Source organism: Mytilus galloprovincialis, chromosome 2 (genome assembly GCF_965363235.1).
Source record: "Mytilus galloprovincialis chromosome 2, xbMytGall1.hap1.1, whole genome shotgun sequence".
NCBI classification, from domain to species: domain Eukaryota; kingdom Metazoa; phylum Mollusca; class Bivalvia; order Mytilida; family Mytilidae; genus Mytilus; species Mytilus galloprovincialis.
In genome coordinates this window covers 97,824,707-97,847,691 of record NC_134839.1, presented here as the reverse complement: position 1 = coordinate 97,847,691, position 22,985 = coordinate 97,824,707, and the positions used below count along the sequence as shown (strand labels likewise).

Here is a 22,985-nt window from a genome sequence, read left to right as displayed (position 1 = left end):
TTTATTAAATATAACCTAGAAAAAGATTGAAAGGTCCCGAGATATAAAGGTATGTGCCCTGCAATCGGCAGGTTTATGATAATACGCTAAATAACAACCATTTTCACGGCTTTAGGGTAACATACACAAATCAAGTTGGATATTGGAAATTAATTTGTGGCCAGTTCATTATTTCCTTTATTTTTTTTTTCGTAATGACCATATTTATCTTAACTTGTTGAAGAATAAATTCAAATATACCTGCTGAAGGGCCCATTGTATCCTTTACGCATGCTAGAAATATATTTGCAAGTTCCGGTTACCATCAGCCACACTGCCTCAGCATACATGCGATCCAGCAGAGCAGTATTTGAAGGACAAGGCATTTAAAATACACAGAAAAGTCATTACACACTAACAGAATATTTAATTAAGGTAAACCTTATTATTGCATATAAATTTATATCAAAAGCAGCAAGTGGTTGAATTTAATTGCGTAACAACTTAAAAGTCCGACTACAACCACGTGGGTCAACGACAACGCCAAGCATGCATCTTTGTCTACTGTTTGTCCTGTAGGTCGGCTTTGCGTTAAGCTTACATTCAATTACTATTATTGCATACATGCTACATCTCAAGTCTAAAGTCAGTGTTAATAACGTTTATATGGTCAATCAACTTTGAACCATGTTCTGGAAAGGGAGACGTTATTTCATCAGACAAAATGATTACTATTCATTCTAAATACTGACCGTCGGGAATGTTCATAGTAAAAAGATAAGGTGTATTTGGGTGCATCCCACCCATTTCAGTTAAGACTTGTTATGGCCTTGACGTCATTTGCAGTTACTTAATAAGTAATCAATAAGTTGCATAAAAATCAACATGAACATGTATCTTACAGATTTCTTTTCAGCAATGAAGATCAGTGCATGAGTTTTTACCTATGAAATTTTACAGTTATCAATGTTTTTATTATGAGAAAAGAAATTGAGCCATAAAATAAATCTGTGAAGATGGGTTGATATTGGTGTTCAAGGAAATAGGAATAACTCAATATTAGAGGTCAAGGTCTCAATTTACAGCTATTGGTACATGTAGCTGGAAATTTGGTATACATTTTGGTCATCTGATTTCAACCTTTAGAATTTAAGGTCCTACTTATACCATACTTTTGATTGAATTCCGCCCCAAATGAAAAGATGAATAGTCCAATAGTCATGAATTTTGGGGTCAAAACTCCAGATCATAGCAGCTATTGATAGTCTGGAATTTGGGCATAATTTTTCTGGATATCTTTTGAGCCATTTGTTCACTTTAAATAAGCCTTATATCAACCTTGATTTGATAATGCATTTGTGGATGAAAAAGAAATATACATATTTGATTTGAAGCAACAAGGGTTAAGGTCAAGGTCAACTTCTCAATTACAGATAGGAGTTGAAGATGTACCGATTACCAAGTATTCTTCGCCCTGCCCTTTCAAGGAGAATGTCTCCTGCACTTGTCAGAACTTATGCCAAAGAGATAAAGTTTGGAGCAGATGCAAGAGCTATGATGCTTCAAGGTGTTGATTTGTTGGCAGATGCAGTTGCTGTTACAATGGGACCAAAGGTATATTCATTATATTTAGAGTTCAAATTTGTTGAATCAAATGGTAAAGGGACTATTTTAGCAGCTAAAGCAGATCTGACTGGATGAAAATGATCAACAGGTCTATGTCCAACATCAGAGGAATTTTCAGAAAGTCAGACTGCACAGTTATTGCCCCTGAAATATCAGGTTTTGCAAATTTCAGTTTTTGTTCATCATTATTTTTAAAACTAACAGATAGAGAAATTTTAAACAATAAAACTGTAGAGCAATAAGATCTACTAATAAGTCAAACTTGGCAGAAATTGTGTAATGATCTCTTGTAGGAGTAATTTCTTTTTAAAAATAAATTAAACTCATTTTGTCATAAATGTTAAATTTTTCCTGAATTTACTGGCTCAAATTTAACTAATCATTACCTGAATGTTCCATAAGATAAAGTATCTTGAACAATGTATGGGGGATTTAATTCATCATCAGACAACTTCAGTTGCAAAATATACATGTAGAATCTTGATCATATACAAATGCAGTTTTGACTAGTCAAAAACTAAAACAGATAACAGCAACTCTGATGTGGTATAAATGATCAGCAGCTCAATCACCTTTTGAATTTTTAAACCAGACAAACCATTTGGGAGTATCCCATGAAATGGAAATTTTTAGTTCATTTCAAATTCTGGTTCATGTATCTTAAAAACCCAAAAGTTGGTCAGTCTGCTTTCAAAAATCGGGGCAAGTTGGTGTACCATTAACAAACACACTGTTTTTCTTCTTTATTATACCCCACGCAAATTCCCGCGCATGGTATAACGTTTTTGCCCAGTCTGTCTGTCTATCCGTCCGTCAGTCCTGTTTCTCGTCATCGCAACTCCTCTCAAACCACACAACAGAATTTCATATAACCTTTGTAGATATAAATAAGGACAAGAAATTAAGAATCAATTTTTTTCTAGGAGTTGAGCCCCTTTGAACTTATTTGCTTCAATATACTACTGCAACAGATTGTCATCGCAACTCCACTGAGACCACACAACAGAATTTCATGAAACCTTTGTAGATAATAAGGACATACTATGCAGATATGCATATCAACAGGAAATTACGATTCAATTTTTTTTCTAGGAGTTTTGCCCCTTTGAACTTATTTGCTTAAAGATACTACTGCAACAGTTTGTCATTACAACTCCTCTGAAACCACACAATAGAATTTAATGAAACTTTGTAGATAATAAGGACACACTATGTACATGATGTAGATGTGCATATTGACAGGAAATTATGATTCAATTATTTTTCTTAGTTATTTTATTTCTCCAGTGACAATGTTGGGTATGTGAGCACGCTCACTAAGGTTCTTTAATTTTTGAAACCTTTATTTCAGGGTCGAAATGTAATCATTGAACAAAGTTGGGGGTCTCCAAAAATAACCAAAGATGGAGTAACAGTTGCCAAATCTATTGAACTAAAGGACAAGTATCAGAACATAGGGGCTAAACTGGTACAAGATGTGGCTAACAACACCAATGAAGAGGCTGGAGATGGAACTACCACAGCAACTGTACTGGCCAGATCTATAGCCAAGGAAGGGTTTGAAAAGATCAGCAAAGGAGCAAATCCAATTGAAATAAGACGAGGTAGATTATTTATTAAATATATAGGAAGGTTAAGTAACCATATTGATCATTTCATTTGAATATTGTGATTTTTGATACACTATATAGTTGATCATGATTGTGTTGACAACTCTGGCAAAATCAACATTTGATCAGTCCCAGTAAAATGTTATTGCACTTTGACCTGATGAGAGTAACTCCGTTGGTTTAAAATCTCTGAACTCAAGTTTATTATAAAAGTGCCATAGATGACCAGAAAGGAGCAAGTTCAGTAAGGGCCATATTTGGCCCTGATTATAAATTTCATTGTATTAAAGTATTGATCAGTGACCAGAAATATCAGAATGCACTATTCTTCCCTGCTATAATTGTTGTATTATAGAAGGTGTTCTTAAGTGCTACATTGACAACAAGAGATTGTCTAAGCAAACAGGTATAGTACTGTTTGCTTAAAACAATCTGTTGTGACATTCTATAAATGTGTTAAAATAATTAGAACAAGGATAGTTGTCTTTTTAAAATTTAAGTAGACAATTTTTTTTTTTCATTATAAGTAACAATTATTGGATTAACTGCCTTTTTAACTTTCTTTTTTTCAAGGTAGACATTTAACAAATATTGAATCAACTGTTTCGGTCAATATTACTCAAGGTAAATTCACACAACATTTACTATGAAGGTTTTACACCTAGTCTTGTTCCACTATGTGATTTCTATTCTTCAGCCGGGTCATATTAACATTTGTCTCTGACAGCAGGTGCTTTCATTTTAATTGCATAAGTATTTTCTGACTTTTTTTTACAATTTATGTGAATGTTTTTAACAGGAGTAATGATGGCTGTAGATGCTGCGGTGGCTCACCTCAAATCAATGTCAAAACAAGTTACCACCCCTGAAGAAATATCACAGGTAACTAATCTGTACATAAAGAGGGAGAAACGATGGGGATCAGAAAGATAAAATAAACATAATAATACTCTAAATTTACTATTAATCATATATCAAACAGAATGATTTTTAGAATCTATAATTCTGAGTTATATGATTAGTGTATATAATAAGCATGGCTCAAAAATATAAATTTTTACTACTCAGTGGCCTGGAAGCTCTTGCAAGTTTGGAAATCTGAGAGCATATATAATACATGATGCAATTATTGTAGAATCTTGTTCCCTCTTTCCATTCATATCCATCATTGGGTCTGTTCAAATTTGATGTAACAGTTGACATTTAGCTGTATGCAAGTCCCATAATTAGTTTTCGTTACGGTACCCAACTTTTAGTTTTTCTCAACCAAATGTAATGAAACTTGCACTGCATATATTTCAATGTCACAAATATTACCAGAATGAATATGCTTCTTATAACTGGTTATAATTCTTGCAGTTTACAAATGCTCTACTCCACCCAAGCTGTTTAGTGTAGATATCTTGGACTAAAAAAGAGCTAAATAAATTACATCTTTCCTTTTCCGTGGAAATCTTATGATTATCATGGCAGATAAGATGTAACAGAATTTATATTGGAATTTTGGCCAATGCTTGTATTGCATGTGAAATTTGAAATTAGAAAACCCTGTAGAAGACAAGATCTTCATTTCAGAAATAAAACAGTAAAAAGTCACATAAGCAATTTAATGTAACAACTAAATGATAATAGGCTACGGTTACTTTACCTCAGTGAAATGTCCCTTTATTTAAAATTTTAAAAAATCAAAATTGATAATGTTATTCCATTAAATGGGAGGAAGGGACTTCTAATTCCCCCAACTAGCCTTTTCTTTGGGTAATTTTTATGAACACCTAATGGACGTCACGTACAACCGTGTTTAAAAAAAAACAGCACTCTTGCTCATCTATATTCATTTAAATAGAAAGCCAAGCATTAAATCATGTCAATACCCAATTACTGACTGTTTATAGGTTGATATCAATATGATTATTCTCCTTATTACTGGTTATAATTTGCACAGTTTACAAATGCTCTACTCCACCCAAGCTGTTTAGTGTAGATATCTTGGACTAAAACAGAGCTAAATAAATTACATCTTTCCTTTTCTGTGGAAATCTTATGATTATCATGGCAGAAAAGATGCAACAGTATTTATGTTGAAATTGATATAACAGTTCTTTTCATAATGCAAACAAGACAAAGGTTTGTTTTAGTTCGATTGCTTTGTTTGTTTCAATATGTGCTCAAGCATTGTAATTAAGATTGACATCTGAAAACAACATTAAAAGGCGCATTTAAACTTGTATACATTAAATATATTTAAATTTGATTGGAAATTATCAAATTATCAAATTTACCCATACACAGGTTAAACGCAGCCTACTTGTATTGTTTGCAGATGTAAATCTTAATTACACATACAATGCTTAAGCAAACATTTATACAAAGCAAGCAAGTTATCCAAACACGTGTCTCGCTAGCATTATGAAAAGAGCTGTAAGGCCAAGCTAAGCATGGTGTAGCCTAACAAATAACCAGAATGGGACCATGCTATAGCACCAGCAATTTTTCTTTTAGGATTGATAATTTAAGATGAGTGTTGTATAGACATTAAAGGGGCACTAGCTAGGAGATATATACAAAATCTAATGTATGATTTTTTTTGTTCAATCATTAATGAAAGTGAAATAGTGAAATAACAATTTTCTTTTATCAGCTAAAATGGTTCAATTTTGTCAAATCAAGCTTATAAACATTGATAATGAATTATTCACGTGCAAGTGAATAATTCAACCTCATTAAATCAGTATTCATGTGAACTCCAATTTAAACCTGTAGAAAGAGATAAAATAACACCTGCATTGTCCGTGTACAGTTGTTTAAAGGAAAAGAATGTCAACATTGAAAGTGAAACTAAGTTAAATAATTTGATGGACTGATTCGATCCACAAACAATCATTCTTATAAAGGTAAAAATGACGATAAACATAAATTTTTAATCTATAATACAAAATTTAACAGACCTATAAAAATCCAATTGTACAAGTTGCTTAATCTATTTATATCTTTGTTTATGTTTACATCACTTATATCATCATAGAAGGTTAACTCGATAGTTAATTAGATGGCGTCTTGGCTAAAATGCACACAAAACGAAGCTACATCTTATTGAGACCATGTCCTGTAAATTATTTATTTTATACTTTTGATAGTTTGGAAAAATGTTTTACATTCATGTTATAAATAAAATATGAGAATTTGAGTCAAATCGGTGAACATGAATTTGGCAGCTAGTGTCCCTTTAAATGTTATCTTTATTTAATGTAGGAATTTACATTAAAAAAAAAATAGACTGCTTTTCCTACAAATAATGTACATGTTTGCTGTACCCGCTTTGTGTCCTGACTTTGGTGTTTTGACACTTTCTAAGTGCAGCTAAATCAAACAGTTTTTTTTGGATGATTATTTGTACATCTGTTGTACTTGTGTAGTACAGAAAAACTAATATAAACTATATCAAAGTTTTTTTTACCGTAATTATAACATGTATATTTCAACCATAATACCCCTTTCTTTTACTACTTATCAACTGAGAAAATTGGGATCATTTGTGTTTAACTTAGTCAATTTCATAATGCATGCAGAGTAAGAGTTTGGTAGGCTTGCTTTGTATGTATTAATGTTTGCTCAAGCATTGTAATTAAGATTGACATCTGCAAACATATTTAGTAGGTAGAGTTATTTGTATATAGGTATATTTGATTATTTGATGTGTCCAATCAAACTCAAGTATAAAGTATACAAGTTTATCTCTGCCTGTTTATATAGATTTGTTGGCTTTTAACAACATGAATATGTTCCTTATAACTGGTTATAATTCATGCAGTTTACAAATGCTCTACTCCACCCAAGCTGTTTAGTGTAGATATCTTGGACTAAAAAAGAGCTAAATAAATTACATCTTCCTTTTCCGTGGAAATCCTTATGGTTGCCATGGCAGATTAGATGCTACAATTACATGTATATATATATATTGAAATTGAACTTGAACTATTATCTAGAACATTAAAAAGACTCGTTCAAAATTTTTAAAAAAGGGAATAGAATGTTCAGGATAAAACTTAAACCAATTTAGATACAGATATGATTATTTTTATGGCCGTCAACACATTATCTAATTATTTCAGAAGGAAATATTAAAACTGATATTTTATGTGTTTCTGAACCATCAACTTTTCTTTATCCAGATAAAATTTGTAAACACAGATATAATTGAATCATTATCACAACTTTTACAAATACAAATCCACTTTGGATCTGAATGAGAACATATCTATTATAACTTGTAGAAATTTTAGTGTTATTCACAAGTTTTCAGTTGCAAACATGTTTCTTATTACTGATTAGAACAGATAATGCTCTCCTCCACCCAAGCTGTTTATTGTGTAGATATCTTGGACTAACAGAGAGCTAAATAAATTACATCTATGATCTTCCATTTCCATAGAAATCTTAATATTTATATATGGTAGATAAGATGTAACATAAAAGTAATCAAATTATGTACAATCAAAGTTAAACACATAATCAGTCCAAGTTGAAAATGGAAATAGTTATTTTATGTGCATTTCTTATCTTGCAGGTAGCTACAATTTCAGCCAATGGTGATAAGACAGTTGGTTCCTTAATATCTGATGCCATGAAAAAAGTGGGTCGTGACGGAGTCATAACAGTCAAAGTAAGTCTCTCTCATGAAGTACAAATGAAATTTTAAAAGTTGACTAACTTTCGATGTAGCTTAAATGCCCTTATTATACATGATAAATTATCAAACGACTATCTGTCATGTAACAACCAAGTAGCACAAAAGTCTTTTTCTATCACTTACATTTAAGCTTTTAACCAGAGAATGTGATCCATCTCATTTATATAGAGGTTTGAATGATCCAGACATGCAGATAGATTAAAAAAAGTATCACACTGTAGTAAACAACATTAATTAAAAAAATAAGAGGAAATAGGTCATAGCTCCAGGAAGGATTGTCCTTGCACCCTTTTTTAAGCATTTATAAAAAAAAAATATTTGAAAATCTATTTTCAGATCTATCCTTAATGGCTAAATATTTCTGACTAATTACGAACAAATATTATTGAGCAACCTTTTTTCATGCATGCACTTTTTTGTTCGTGTATATGCATTTTACAGTTTATATTGCACTTGTCATTTCTAGGATGGAAAGACATTGAAAGATGAGTTGGAGACCATTGAAGGAATGAAATTTGACAGAGGATATATTTCTCCATATTTCATGAATACCGCTAAAGGTTAGCTTTCATTATGTTCATTTTGTAAAAAAATCTATCAAGACATTATTAAAAAGTTTTTTTAGTTAAAAAAAAATCTCCCAGCACCGACCTACGCCGTCCTTTGTTGTTGTACATTGGCTGGAACATTATAGGTGCAATAGTAACTACACCAGGCTATTCTAATAGGGCTGATTTTGTAATCTGTCTGTATATGTCTGATGTAACATATTTATAAGCAATTATACTATTTTAACTGTTAAAATTTATACTAATGATGTAAAAGTTGACACAGTACACAGCACATGTTACCTAGCTATACACCCTAGATATTGTAGGGATATATACACACTCAGTTGGGTTAAATAGAGCATAATTGGATATCTGTGGTATATTTTGTACATATGATATTATAAAACATATTGCTTTGTTCTTTTTTAAATTGCAAAAAAAAAAAACAAGTACCTTGGCAGAATGTTGGAAATTATGAATTAGGGGAATTATAAGTAGATATTCTTTTAAATAAAAAGTCAGCTGAAATATGAGTTACCAGGGCGTATCTTTTTGTCTTGAAGTAAAAAAGGGACTAAGGCATGTTGTTGTAGGGGAGGCTTAAGAATGTATTAGTTTGTAATTAGGTCAGTTTAAGAGTAATACTACTGGTAGGTCAATGAAATTTGGTATGCAGATTATTAGTATAAAAACATCGCATTTCCATGGAGATTGTCTAAGTTTAATGTTATAGCTTATTTATTAAAAAAATTATTGAAAATAGTTTTCTAGGTTGACATTTGTATCTGCAACTGATGACAATGATTATATAATTTTGTGCCTTATTTGCTTACTGCAATGAAGGAACACAAGCAATGCTTTGAATGAGCCATCAGTTTTATATAGAAAGGGTGAAAGGACCTCTTTTTTTTTAATGAAAAATAAGAATACTGTAAATTCAGAAATTATTGCGTGCATTTATTATTGTGATTTGGTCATTTTAGACCAAAATGGGATTTTAATTTTTGCGATCTTGAGAAAAATCCTGTAAAATTCACTTGAAAAATTTCACAGTAGGTAACATGCCGCATGATTTGTTAAATAATCACAGTAGGTAACATGCCACATGATTTGTTAAATAATCACAGTAGGTAACATGCCGCACGATTTGTTAAATATTCACAGTAGGTAACATTCCACATGATTTGCTAAATATTCACAGTAGGTAACATGCCACACAATTTTTTTAAATATTCACAGTAGGTAACATGCTGCATGATTTGCTAAATATTCACAGTAGGTAACATGCCGCATATTTGTTAATACACAAGATCAATAACTGGTTGTCATTATTTAAGATCTATGAAATTATATAACAGCTGTTGTATTGATTATTCAGGTGATGCTCACATTATGATTAACATTAATTTTTTTTACCTCTTTTAAATATCTTAAAAATTTATTCGTTAGACATCAGTATTTCTATAAAGATTATTAACATAGTGACCCTTCTTCTATCCAGTTATAACTTCTGAATGAACAATGTTCTGGGCAAATGGCAAAATGGAATATTTGTAAACAGTAGGACCTTTATTGCATTCAGGATCTAATTTCTTAAATATCTTTCCTTTTGACTTCAAATACTTGTATTAACCATTGAGCCATTAATTAATTATTCTATAAAAATAGAGGCTAAGTGATAAATGCTTATTTTGTCCTAAAATATAAAAAAATAAGAAAAACCATGACAGCAATGATTATATAATTTTGTGCCTTATTTGCTTACTGCAATGGAGGATCACAAGCAATGCTTTGAATGAGTTGTCATTTTTATTTCAAGACTAAATAGTATATCTGTCACTTCCCAGGTGTCCAGCTTCATCTGTGATTCTGTAAACTCTAAAACACTTTCTTTTGAGCCCATATTACACATTGTACCTATATATGGTCATGCTAATTCTGAGGGAGTCTTAATTTTAAATTTGTTTTAGGTGTCCTACCTATCAATAATCATGGTCACTGTTGCTTAAATAGATCAGAAGGGGTTAAATGTCAGTAAATGTTAAATATCATTAGTGATGATAATTAGTCTAAGAATGTTGTGACATCTTTTCTTTTAACCCTTTCATGCCGAATGTATCCTTTTGGCACACCCGCGCGCATGCCGAATGTATCCTTTTGGCACCCCCGTGTAGATCTTAAGGATACATATATTTCTATTTTTAGACGGTCACAGTGCAAACAGTAAAAATAACGTTTAAACATGTTTCTTGGCCCCGTTGCTCCATGGATGTTATGATAAACACCAAATGCATTCGATATTTTAGTATCGGGCGTAAAAACACTCTTAAAATATGTTTTTTCAAAGATTGTTGAGAAAAAAAAAACCTCTTGAAAAACAAAATGGCGGAATCATAAACAATCGTGGTCAGGAGTTTCATTTCGAGTTGAAACATTGAGAAAACTTAACCTGCGGTCATGAAAGTCGTTTGACTTGAACAAAAGTAGTGATTGTACGTATATTTTGGAGTTGTGAGAAGGATATTTGTAAAACTACCTGAAATCGAGACTTTGATTGTCGCCATCAGGTGCACGACTGTAAATAATTATTTCTCGTTGCCGTTTGACAGTCAACCTTTCATTACCGATTGAGTCAGAGTCTTTTATCATCGTTTTAGACACTCTCAGGAGTCTGTAGTGCTACGGGTTTTATTTCTTTTCATTGAAAGGCTGTACTGCAGTATGTAGGTCGACAAAACGAAAGTCCACTTTCATTTAAAATAGAACCGGATATTGACAAAATTGACAGCTGAGTCTATAAATAGTGCGGTTCATAAAAACACGTGTTGTTACATCTCATAGATTTATTATTTTACATAAAAGTGGTTTCGAAAGATGAGACAATATTCTTCAATCTTATTCGTATTTTAATCGAGTGTAAATTATTTTCCATGATGTATCTCGTCTTGTGACAGAGGTTTTTTAAAAGTCTTGTTCAGCATACAAAAATTTTAAAAGTTGTTTTGAAAAACAAATAATGTTGACAGAGAGTAAAAAAATCCTGAAAGATGCCAAGATGATTATTTTTATGTAACAAATTGTTTTCTTTCTCATTTAAAAAAAAAACATTGTCAAAGAAGGGAAGTGAAAAAAATTATATTTGTTTTAGAAAGGAAGGGAAAATTATTTTTTTCAGAATTGGATAGGGGGGAAAAAAATTATTTTTTTTGCTAAAGGGAAGTGATTTTTTCCCCAAAGTGAAATAACATAAGGTGTTGTCTGTTGCTTCTGATTAATCTCGAGATGGCATCATTTATTATTGTAAAATAATACTGTTCCTGTATGTTTCTGAAAACAATATAGGGGTTAAATTTTTTGTTTTGGAAATTATGAGGAAGAACTCCCCCTCATGTTGCACACTAACACAAAAGATGAATGACCAGTGCGGCAGTGCCTAAAGTTTATTACAATTTGTAATGCCAATATAAGCAACCATTTTTAACACTAGGAAACATCTTTTTTGTGTTCAAAAAGGGACTTCAAATGGTATATATTCTTCTCTCAGATGCCAATTCATATACATGTAGTAGTAAGGAGTAAGAGAAAAAACTGATCAAATTGGAAATGGGATAATGGGACCACATTAGGGTCTTGTAGCTGTCACCTTGTAAGTCAGCTTCTTAAATTAACACTGTTTATGGGACTAGTACACATAAGCAGGTATCTTCATACCACATTAATATATAGGCTTATATGTAAGTAACACTTGCTGCTGGATGTAAAAGATTAATTAATAGACTGTTAACAATGGTTATAGTATAACAACCTCACTCAAGTAATTTTTATTCACTTTTTGACAAACCATTCCATTAAATAACCCAACAATATAAACAGAAAATAAAAAAAAATAGTTTCCATTGTCCTCAATTTTAAAATCAAAATTTATGATATGAATCCCCCTATTCAATGAGTATGCAGCATTATAAACTAAAACAAATTTCATAGCTTCCAAATGTTATTACAAACTATATCATGCAGCTCCCTGGTGTAGCTTTCCATCAATGAATTTTAAAACTGCATTTTGCAGTGAAATATGTACATGATGTATTTTAATCCCTTTTTGGCAATAGTTTTCAACGACTTGCATCTGTGTGTACATATCATGAGTTTAAATAAAACAGTACCCAGTAGTTGTCTGCATATATTATCTTCTTTACCTCTACTGCATGTGATTAATAAATTTAACTATGATGAAAATAAATTTATAAAATATTAATTGCCAGCTTTTGGTATTTATTTGTGCTGCTTTAACAAAAATCAGTTGATGTATTTGTCAATTTTATGTTATCTTATACATCCTAAATTTTGACTACATAGTTCAAATTAAATTTCAACAAATTTAAAAAAAAAAAAAAAAATTCACTAGGCTCTTTATCTTGAGATACAGCTGAATGTTTGCTTATTTGTAGTACATTTATTAATGCTTAAATATTTTTTTATATTATACAACCCCCATGACCCAATTCAAATTTATTGGAAATTTCATGGATTTAGAACTTTAAAAAAAAATCACTTTTTGGGTTCATTTACTTTTATTTATTGGAAAGCTTTATCTCATTCACATGTGGAAGAATTAAGGCATTACTGGGGTTAAGTCATAGAGTAAATAAGTCCCATCGATTATTATTGCAGTTAACAATTATTTTTAATTAGTTCAGTAATTGCATATCAACGCTGGGGGTATTATACAACTCGTCTCGAAGAGTTATTGTCCGTTATCGAGCCCGAGTTATCTTTCTTCTTTCGAAACCGTAAACAAATGGCGGCCAAAATCTACGTGAACGACAGTCTCGATTTACAAGTATTATTGCCAAGAAAACGAAAACGGAAACGGGTTTTGAAAGAAAATAATTCAGAAGCTCATAGAAATAGAATTTTGAAACACACGTGTGCTTAAGAAATGTTGCCGAATGGAAGTGAAAGTGATATACGGTAGGCAATGACAAAAATTATCTTCCGACTCAATCAATCTACGTTTTCGACACGCGTTTTTAAGGTAAACTGCTTCTCACTCTATGAAAAGGTTACGGACGCTCAACCTATGATATTTATCTACATTTTATCAAAATTTGACCGCACAACTCGCTACGGTTCCCGAGTTTTCAATGACCAAAACTACGAGGTCGTTTTTGCTGAAGCACATGTGAAATTAATCCCGGTCAGGCAAACGGCTCGTGCAAATAAATTTCGGCCAGGGAATCCAGCGAAAAAAATTAATTCAGTAGTGAAAGTGTTAAAACAATCTTTTGCATTATTGAGACATTAATTTATTAGCTTAAAGATCTTCAAAAATAACTATTGTAGAGGCTCATTTTGTTCTTAATTTAAAAAAAAAAAATGACAGCAATGATTATATAATTTTGTGCCTTATTTGCATATCGCAATGAAGGAACACAAGCAATGCTTTGAATGAGTTGTCATGCTTAGCTCACTATTACATTAAATCAAACATAAAGTGGAATATGCAAGTCTAAAATCTTAAAAAAGCCTTGTACAACAGGAAATCTTGTGGGGGACAATGTTCAGGATGTCAAGGTATACCTATTTTCCTTAAACACTAAAATTAATAGACTCAAACAACCAATCTTGGGTTGAAATGTGTTGGATGGCTGTCTGGTCTTGAGAACAATTGAAGATACATAAAAACTATATACATGAACAGCTAAAACTATTGGCTCTTTTAAATATTTTGTTGGCAAAGTTAAGTCAATGTCATATAGATAAATTTAATGTGTGAACTATTTAAAATGAAAACAATGGCATTCAAGAAAATAACGGTCTACCAGATCTTCATTCCCCCTTCATTGAAATTTGACAGCTTGATTTGTGTCTTGATACATTTTGATTTATAATCATTTATTAGGTGTTCATGGGTCCGTGTTGTATGCACCAGACTTGTACATGTATATGTTACTGATCATTACAGATTTTAAAACTTAAGATTGCAATAGGAAAAAATGTATCCGCAACATTCACTGATGACAATGATTATATAATTTTGTGCCTTATTTACATACTGCAATGAAGGAACACAAGCAATGCTTTGAATGAGCCATCAGTTATATATACTTAGTAATTTATACTAATCAATTATTTTTCAGCATCCAAAATGTTTAAATGGATAACTGTAAATTCAATAAAATATTGAGAAATAGTATGATTAATCAATTAAAACAAAAATCTGAATTGAATACAGGTTTTGTTGGACCTTTCAATACTTAAATGATCTTCAGAAAATGAGGAGATCAAGGCCTAAAAAGTCCTGTAGATGTCAACAAATTTTTGAAAATCCTTGTATTAATGGGGAAATAGGCGGACTGATAATTTATATTTATTTAAATGTAATTATGGGATCTGAATGGAAAGACTTAAATGATGATGACCAGGACATGTACAATGTATGACATGAGTATTTCATGTAAAGAAAAATAACGGCAATGATTATATGATTTTGTGCCTTATTTGCATTACGCAATGAAGGAACACAAGCAATGCTTTGAATGAGCTGTTCTTTTTCTATAGGGTTTATTTTTATAGGAGGTTGTTATATAACAGGGGTTTCATTATCTTTCATGTTGTCTGGTACTTTCCACGTTTCTAGGTGGTACTTTTCAATTTATTCCATGAATATCTTATATAAAAATTCCTACATTTAGGCGATACTTGTCAATAGCATAGGAGGGTAAAAGTACTGGGTACCGCCTCCTAATGAATGGCCTGATATAAATAACACATAGCTGAGAGGGTGAAAGAGTAGATTGTTACCCAGAGAAAACATTGTCAACTGAGGTGAGGCCAAGGTTGTTTTTTAAAGGGATAACAATCTGCTCTTTGACCCTCTCATATGTCTCATTCAATACATTATACTGAATGTTCTGCCACTATGGTCTATCAAATTTCAAATTTAATAAATGGAACACTTGATCATGCAGTGAAGGCTTAGTCGGTCACATGACATATAGATCAGTCTAATTGCACTTTTTCTACTCCATCATATTTATTCATGTAATTTGTTGGATGTACAAAAGTGCTAGATAAACAAGACATTTTCTCGGCTGGTTAGTGGTTACCACTTAGTGGTAGAGAATAAAGTCTGACATTGAAAAGATGAATAGTCTTATTAGTATAATGGAAGATATTTTTATTACTTTATAAAATAATAAAATTGTGCTGTATGATTTCAGGAGCCAAGTGTGAATTCCAGGACTGTTTAGTGTTATTCAGTGAGAAGAAGATCTCCAGCATACAATCAGTTATCCCTGCTCTGGAAACAGCTAATCAGGCAAAGAAACCTTTGTTAATTATTGCTGAAGATGTGGATGGGGAAGCTCTCAGTGCAATGGTCTTGAATAGGTAAAATTGTTACTTTGGTCAATATCCAGGTGTCAAAATAAGTAAAAAGATGCCAACAATCTCAAAATACTGTGAAAATGTATCATGGAAGTAATAAGTCTCAATCAAAAGTCAAATGTTTTTATCACTTGGATACTCTGAATGCCTAAGACCTGTAAAATAAAAGTTAAATGGGAATTGTAATTAACTTGCATCTCTCATTCCTCTGTATTCTCTTTGATAGGATAATAGAGATTAAATGATGCATATATTAAAACTTGTGCATCTGCTTTACTGTCTGTATATATAGGACAATAATAAGATTATCAAGAATAACAAAACAATGGTTCATTCAATTTAGTATATGATACATTTCTTTAGCAAAGGTGGAGCTGTTATATTCATATTTTTCTTTAACTGCAGAAAATAAAGGCAATTAAAATATTCTTTAAATTCTCCTCGTGTCCTGTGGACCAACATGGTAAGATTAAGACTAGGGCCATAAGTTGTGACCATCATTGTCAATATACATTTCCTATTTTCATCTTCCCTGAAACCTCTTAAGTTTTAACAAAACTTTGCATGTATGATGTACAGAAGGTTTTCATATTCCTCATTTTGTTCTGATTGAATGGTTAGCATGGCCTCGAGGAGAGCAAGTTTTTGAACTATTCAGGTCAGATAGTTCTAATAATCTTTAGATGAAAATGTTCATTTTTAGCTCACCTGGCCCGAAGGGCCAAGTGAGCTTTTCTCATCACTTGGCGTCCGGCGTCCGTCGTCGTCGTCGTTAACTTTTACAAAAATCTTCTCCTCTGAAACTACTGGGCCAAATTAAACTAAACTTGGCCACAATCATCATTGGGGTATCTAGTTTAAAAAATGTGTGGCGTGACCTGGCCAACCAACCAAGATGGCCGCCATGGCTAAAAATAGAACATAGGGGTAAAATGCAGTTTTTGGCTTATAACTCAAAAACCAAAGCATTTAGAGCAAATCTGACATGGGGTAAAATTGTTTATCAGGTCAAAATCTATCTGCCCTCAAATTTTCAGATGAATCCGACAACCCGTTGTTGGGTTGCTGCCCCTGAATTGGTAATTTTCGGGAATTTTTGCTGTTTTCGGTTATTATCTTGAATATTATTATAGATAGAGATAAACTGTAAACAGCAATAATGTTAAGCAAAGTAAGATTTTCAAATAAGTCAACATGACCAAAATGGTCAGTTGACCCCTTTAGGAGTTATTGACCTTTATAGTCAATTTTTAACCATTTTTCGTAAATCTTAGTAATCTTTTACAAAAATCTTCTCCTCTGAAACTACTGGGCCAAATTAATCCAAACTTGGCCACAATCATCTTTGGGGTATCTAGTTTAAAAAATGTGTGGCGTGACCCGGCCAACCAACCAAGATGGCCGCCATGGCTAAAAATAGAACATAGGGGTAAAATGCAGTTTTTGGCTTATAACTCAAAAACCAAAGCATTTAGAGCAAATCTGAAATGGGGTAAAAGTGTTTATCAGGTCAAGATCTATCTGCCCTGAAATTTTCAGATGAATCAGACAACTGGTTGTTAGGTTGCTGCCCCTGAATTGGTAATTTTAAGGAAATTTTGCTGTTTTTGGTTATTATCTTGAATATTATTATAGATAGAGATAAACTGTAAACAGCAATAATGTTCAGCAAAGTAAGATCTACAAATAAGTCAACATGACCAAAATGGTCAGTTGACCACTTTAGGAGTTATTGCCCTTTTATAGTCAATTTTTAACCATTTTTCGTAAATCTTAGTAATCTTTTAGAAAAATCTTCTCCTCTGAAACTACTGGGCCAAATTTAATCAAACTTGGCCATAATCATCATTGGGGTATCTAGTTAAAAAAATGTGTCCGGTAACTCGGCCAACAAACCAAGATGGCCGCCATGTCTAAAAATAGAACATGGGGGTAAAATGCAGTTTTTGGCTTATAACTCAAAAACCATAGCATTAAGAGCAAATCTGACAGGAAGTAAATTTGTTGATCAGGTCACGATCTATCTTCCCTGGAATTTTCAGATGAATCGGATAATCGGTTGTTAAGTTGCTGCCCCTGAATTGGTAATTTTGAGGAAATTTTGCTGTTTTTTTGTTTTTATCTTGAATATTATCATAGATAGAGATAAACTGTAAACAGCAATAATGTACAGCAAAGTAAGAACTAAAAATAAGTCAGTATGACCAAAATAGTCAATTGACCCCCTAAGGAGTTATTGCCCTTCATAGTCAATTTTTAACAATTTTCTTAAAATTTGAAGATTTTCAATAACATTTTCCACAGAAAGTACTGTTATAGATAGAGATAATTGTAAGCAGCAAGAATGTTCAGTAAAGTAAGATCTACAAACACATCACCATCACCAAAACACAATTTTGTCATGAATCCATCTGTGTCCATTGTTTAATATTCACATAGACCAAGGTGAGCGGCACAGGCTCTTTAGAGCCTCTAGTTGCTTTTTCAGATTGAAAGTTAGTCTACAAGTATGTGCTGTAAAGGCACCAGGATTTGGTGACAATAGAAAGAACACAATGAAAGATATGGCTGTAGCCGCAGGTGGTGTGGTAAGTATCTACAAATAACATGTGTTTTCATTCTGCCTCTTCATCTTCTCTCACCAGATAAAGACTTTATTACAACTTTTTATTGGTTGATAACCATAATTATATGCTCCTCATAACTGGTTATAATTCATGCAGTTTACAAATGCTCTACTCCACCCAAGCTGTTTAGTGTAGATATCTTGGACTAAAAAAGAGCTAAATAAATTACATCTTCCTTTTCCGTGGAAATCCATATGGTTGCCATGGCAGATTAGATGCAACAATTACATATATATATTTATTTTGAAATTAAACTTAACTTCTTGCATGATAGGTTAGAGTTGTAATTGCAATAAAAAGCCTGGTTCAAAATTAAAAAAAAAGTGAATAGTGTTCAGGAAAAAGCTTAAACTGATTGAGATATGGGAATGATTATTATTTATGGCCTCACTATGAGCAGTCAACAAATTCTCTATTTCAGAAGGAAATATTAAAACTGATATTTTATGTGTTTCTGAACCATCAACTTTTCTTTATCCAGATAAAATTTATAAACACAGATATAATTGAATCATTATCACAACTTTTACAAATACAAATCCACTCTGGATCTGAATGTCAACATATCTATTATAACTTGTAGAAATTTTAGTGTTATTCACAAGTTTTCAGTTGCCAACATGTTCCTTAATACTGTCATTAGAACAGATTATAATGCTCTCCTCCACCCAAGCTGTTTTGTGTAGATATCTTGGACTAACAGAGAGCTAAATAAATTACATCTATGATCTTCCATTTCCATAGAAATCTTATTATTTATATATGGTAGATAAGATGTAACATTAATATAAACAAATAATATCTCCTGTGTAACTCATTCATGTAAAATAGATCGAGATTGGTTTATGGTCATTGCCATGTTGGAATAGGTATTTTAGATAAAAATTGAAATGTGGCCTCTTACAAATGGTTGTGTCCTGTAGTAAAACAATTAAACAAACATGAATATTTGGTCAAGAATGTTATGATAATAGTCTTTTTCCTGATAGACAAGTTGGATATTTCTAGGTGTTTGGAGATGAAGCTGACATGTACAAGATAGAAGATGTACAGTTGCAGGATTTTGGTAGATTTGAAGAAGTATCAATCACAAAAGATGACACTTTGTTGATCAAGGTATACATAACATGTGTTGATTATATCAGCCGTGTAACTGAGTTCTATTATTGTGAAATACTGTAATTACTAGTTCTTGACCCAACTGATTATTTTGGTTTATATTTTCTCTCCATTCAATATATAATCTGATTAAAAAAAAAATATAATTTAAGGGTTACAACTATGAGGATTCAGCTGACAATTTCTTAAGTTTTTTTTTTCTTTTTCTAAAATCTCCTCAGTGGTCTAGTGCTAGCCAATAACACAGGAGGTTTTGGTTTGGAAAACTAAAGATATTTCAAATTATTCTTCTAATTTGTTATATATGAAACCATTTTAATTACGAGCAAGGGATACCTTTGAAAGTACTTTGTAGTTAACTTATTATTTAATATTCTGTGTTTTCCAGGGTAAGGGAGATGCACAAGATATAGAAAAGAGAATGAACCAGATAAAAGATGAAATTGAAATGTCCACTTCAGAGTATGAGAAGGAAAAGTTTAATGAAAGACTTGCTAAGTTGTCCAATGGAGTAGCAGTATTAAAGGTATATTTGCCAGTTGGCATGTCCGAAATTTCTGTTGTTAATATTGAGACAAAGATTCAAACAAAATTTAGGCCTAAGTGGTCATGTTGTACAGGTTATTACCTGCACCCAACTTCTAAAGGAGGTCTTGTAACTGAAGTCCATCTCAAGTTAACTGTCATTTCAAAACCCATTTGGTAGAAAAACTGTTCTAATCATCATTTGGATGTATAGATACATTATTTAAATTTTGAAACAATCAAGATAAAAGAAACTAAAGAAAATAAAATTTAGTTTCGCGTCGAATTATACTATATTTTTTTTTCATTCATTGCATGTCTTTTATTTAATAGATTGGAGGAACCAGTGAAGTAGAGGTAAATGAAAAGAAAGATCGTGTAAATGATGCTTTAAATGCCACTAAAGCTGCTGTAGAGGAAGGAATAGTACCAGGGGGAGGTGTGGCACTTTTACGATGTGTCCAGGCATTAGAGAATATCAAAACAGAGAATGAAGACCAGAAAATTGGTAAGCAATTGCATAAAATTATGAAAAAAGTGTACATGTAAATACATAGAATATCTGATGGAATATTAACTTCAGACTTGTCAATATTAAATGTATTTAAAATTGGATGGAAGTTTACGATCCATCAACATTACACTACTCAGCATACAGTTCATTTATCATAATCTTATTAAAATATATGGAAGATTAAAAAAATTTAAATGACATCACAGTAAGTGTATTATCTTTCGGAAGATTTACATCACTAGAGACAGCAATGATCATATTTTTTGTGCCTGAATAACACTGAGGGATCACAATGCAATGCTTTGAATGAGCTGTCTTATTTACAACTTCAATAAATGTGTTGGGTTTCTGTTATAATGTTCAGTGCAATAGTTTTGACCAGAAAAAAACCTGAAGTTTGGTATTGCTTATATATAATATTAAAGATAATGTCAAATACTATATAATAATGCTCATCTTTGATCAGGTGTTGAGATTATAAGGAAATCTCTGAGACTTCCAGCTTTAACAATCGTCAAGAATACTGGTGTAGAACCTCATGCAATCTTAGAGAAAATATTAACAAATGAAGGAGATTTTGGTTATGATGCCCTCAATGCCCAGTTTGGAAATATGATGGACTTCGGAATCATAGATCCTACAAAGGTACATAAATAAAAGCAATGTTTTATTCATGATAACAGTACAACACTGCCTTTGTTGGGATCAAGTTTTTAACAATGTTATTCTGTATTTTTATGCATACTGATGTGCCTGAATAATGGTAGATGTAAAAACAGAGATAAACAGACTATGGGATACTCTATATAATTAATATGTTTGGATTTAGATTTAGATTTGACTGTATTTCAGGACTGCAATTTTTTTTTGTTCTTTGTAATGATGATTGTCCTATGGTATATTTTCACATTTTTATGAGTTTGTTGAAGACTGCAAGTATTTTGGAACATGTATAGCAATGTTTGGATTTGTTATTCTAAAACCTTTCTCTTGGATTTAAGGCAATTTTTTTTTTTAAATCTTATTGAATTGATTTCCTCCAAACTTTACATTTTTGTTAGACATGATTAATGAAAGCATCCTAGTGATTTTTAAAATTTTCTTGTTCAAGAGTTGTGGAACTTTAACTGTTACTTGAGCAATTTTACACAAATAGTGCAATAACTTGTATATTCCTGGATGATTTTTCGTCAAACTTTCTCCAATGGATATGTATGTCTGAACAGAATTAAAATTTCCTTTGTTTTTCAGGTTGTACGAACAGCATTAGTTGATGCTTCAGGTGTTGCCTCCCTTTTGACAACAGCAGAGTGTGTAGTGACAGAAATTCCCAAGGAAGATCCACCAATGCCAGGTGGCATGGGAGGCGGCATGGGCGGTATGGGTGGCATGGGAGGAATGGGTGGTATGGGTGGCTTCTAATGTGGCTAACATTTACATCTTGTTATAGACTATAGTATTTATTGCCACAGAAAGTGTGTGCTTATTGACTGTATTGACCAAATCCAAATCTGTCAATCGCCAGAGACAAAAGGACCAATGAGGCTACTATTACAACAAAAACAAGAGTGTTGAACACAGCTGTTAAGTCAGACTGGGCGTCAATTATTCATCTGCAGTCAATTAAATCAGGAATTTAATATATTAATTTAATCAAACAGTATAAAAGCGAATTCATCCAATGACTGAAGAAGAATCAATGAGTGCCTGAAGATAGTCTCAGATAAATTCTACTATTATTTAAGTATAAACAGGGACTCAATCGTTTAACAAAATGAACAAAATTACTTTAAGTTGAGTTGATAGTTTATATGATGTATGTCTAGAATTTATCTGAAGCTAATTTTTACTTGTATGAATGAGATTTCATTTATGTATTGATATCATTCTTTCTCTTGTGCATTTATAAACCTTTTATGTATGTGTCTAGTCTGATTCTAATATGTGAAGATTACATTAATTGTGCTGTATACCCTAGAATGTTAGTCAGTGATATGATTATGATGTTCTGATCAATTAAACCTTAGATTTTTACAAATCGTCATAAATATCTTGCATTTAAACCCCTGTATTCAACAATGTAAAGTGATAAATTTGTATATACAATACAATACATAATATACTTGCTGCCTTACAATTCATTTTTACCTTGCTAGGGTAAAATGTATAAATTGTATGTCATTCCAATGTTAATACCCCTACCAAACAATCTTTTCAGACTAGTTTATTAAAATGAGTTGTGACATTTATAGATGATAGTTTGTGATAATCATGTTTGTTAATGAATATTAGATATGTGTGAATGTGATATTATTGAGTGTTTGTACAAAGATTTAATAAAAGTTTTATAAGAAG

The 22,985-nt window shown here is 31.9% G+C and overlaps 1 protein-coding gene across 1 annotated transcript; it reads left to right on the top strand.

The window, feature by feature from the left end:
- The first annotated feature begins 255 nt into the window (after positions 1-255).
- Positions 256-22,981, top strand: LOC143065034 (60 kDa heat shock protein, mitochondrial-like). Its single transcript, XM_076238326.1, has 13 exons — positions 256-414; positions 1,413-1,593; positions 2,957-3,209; positions 4,015-4,097; positions 7,783-7,878; positions 8,372-8,465; positions 15,680-15,848; positions 18,334-18,433; positions 19,481-19,588; positions 19,980-20,117; positions 20,450-20,624; positions 21,097-21,275; positions 21,882-22,981. The coding sequence occupies exons 2-13, from the start codon at positions 1,426-1,428 to the stop codon at positions 22,050-22,052; spliced, it is 1,734 nt and encodes a 577-aa protein (XP_076094441.1). The 5' UTR covers positions 256-414; positions 1,413-1,425; the 3' UTR covers positions 22,053-22,981.
- Positions 22,982-22,985: the final 4 nt, after the last annotated feature.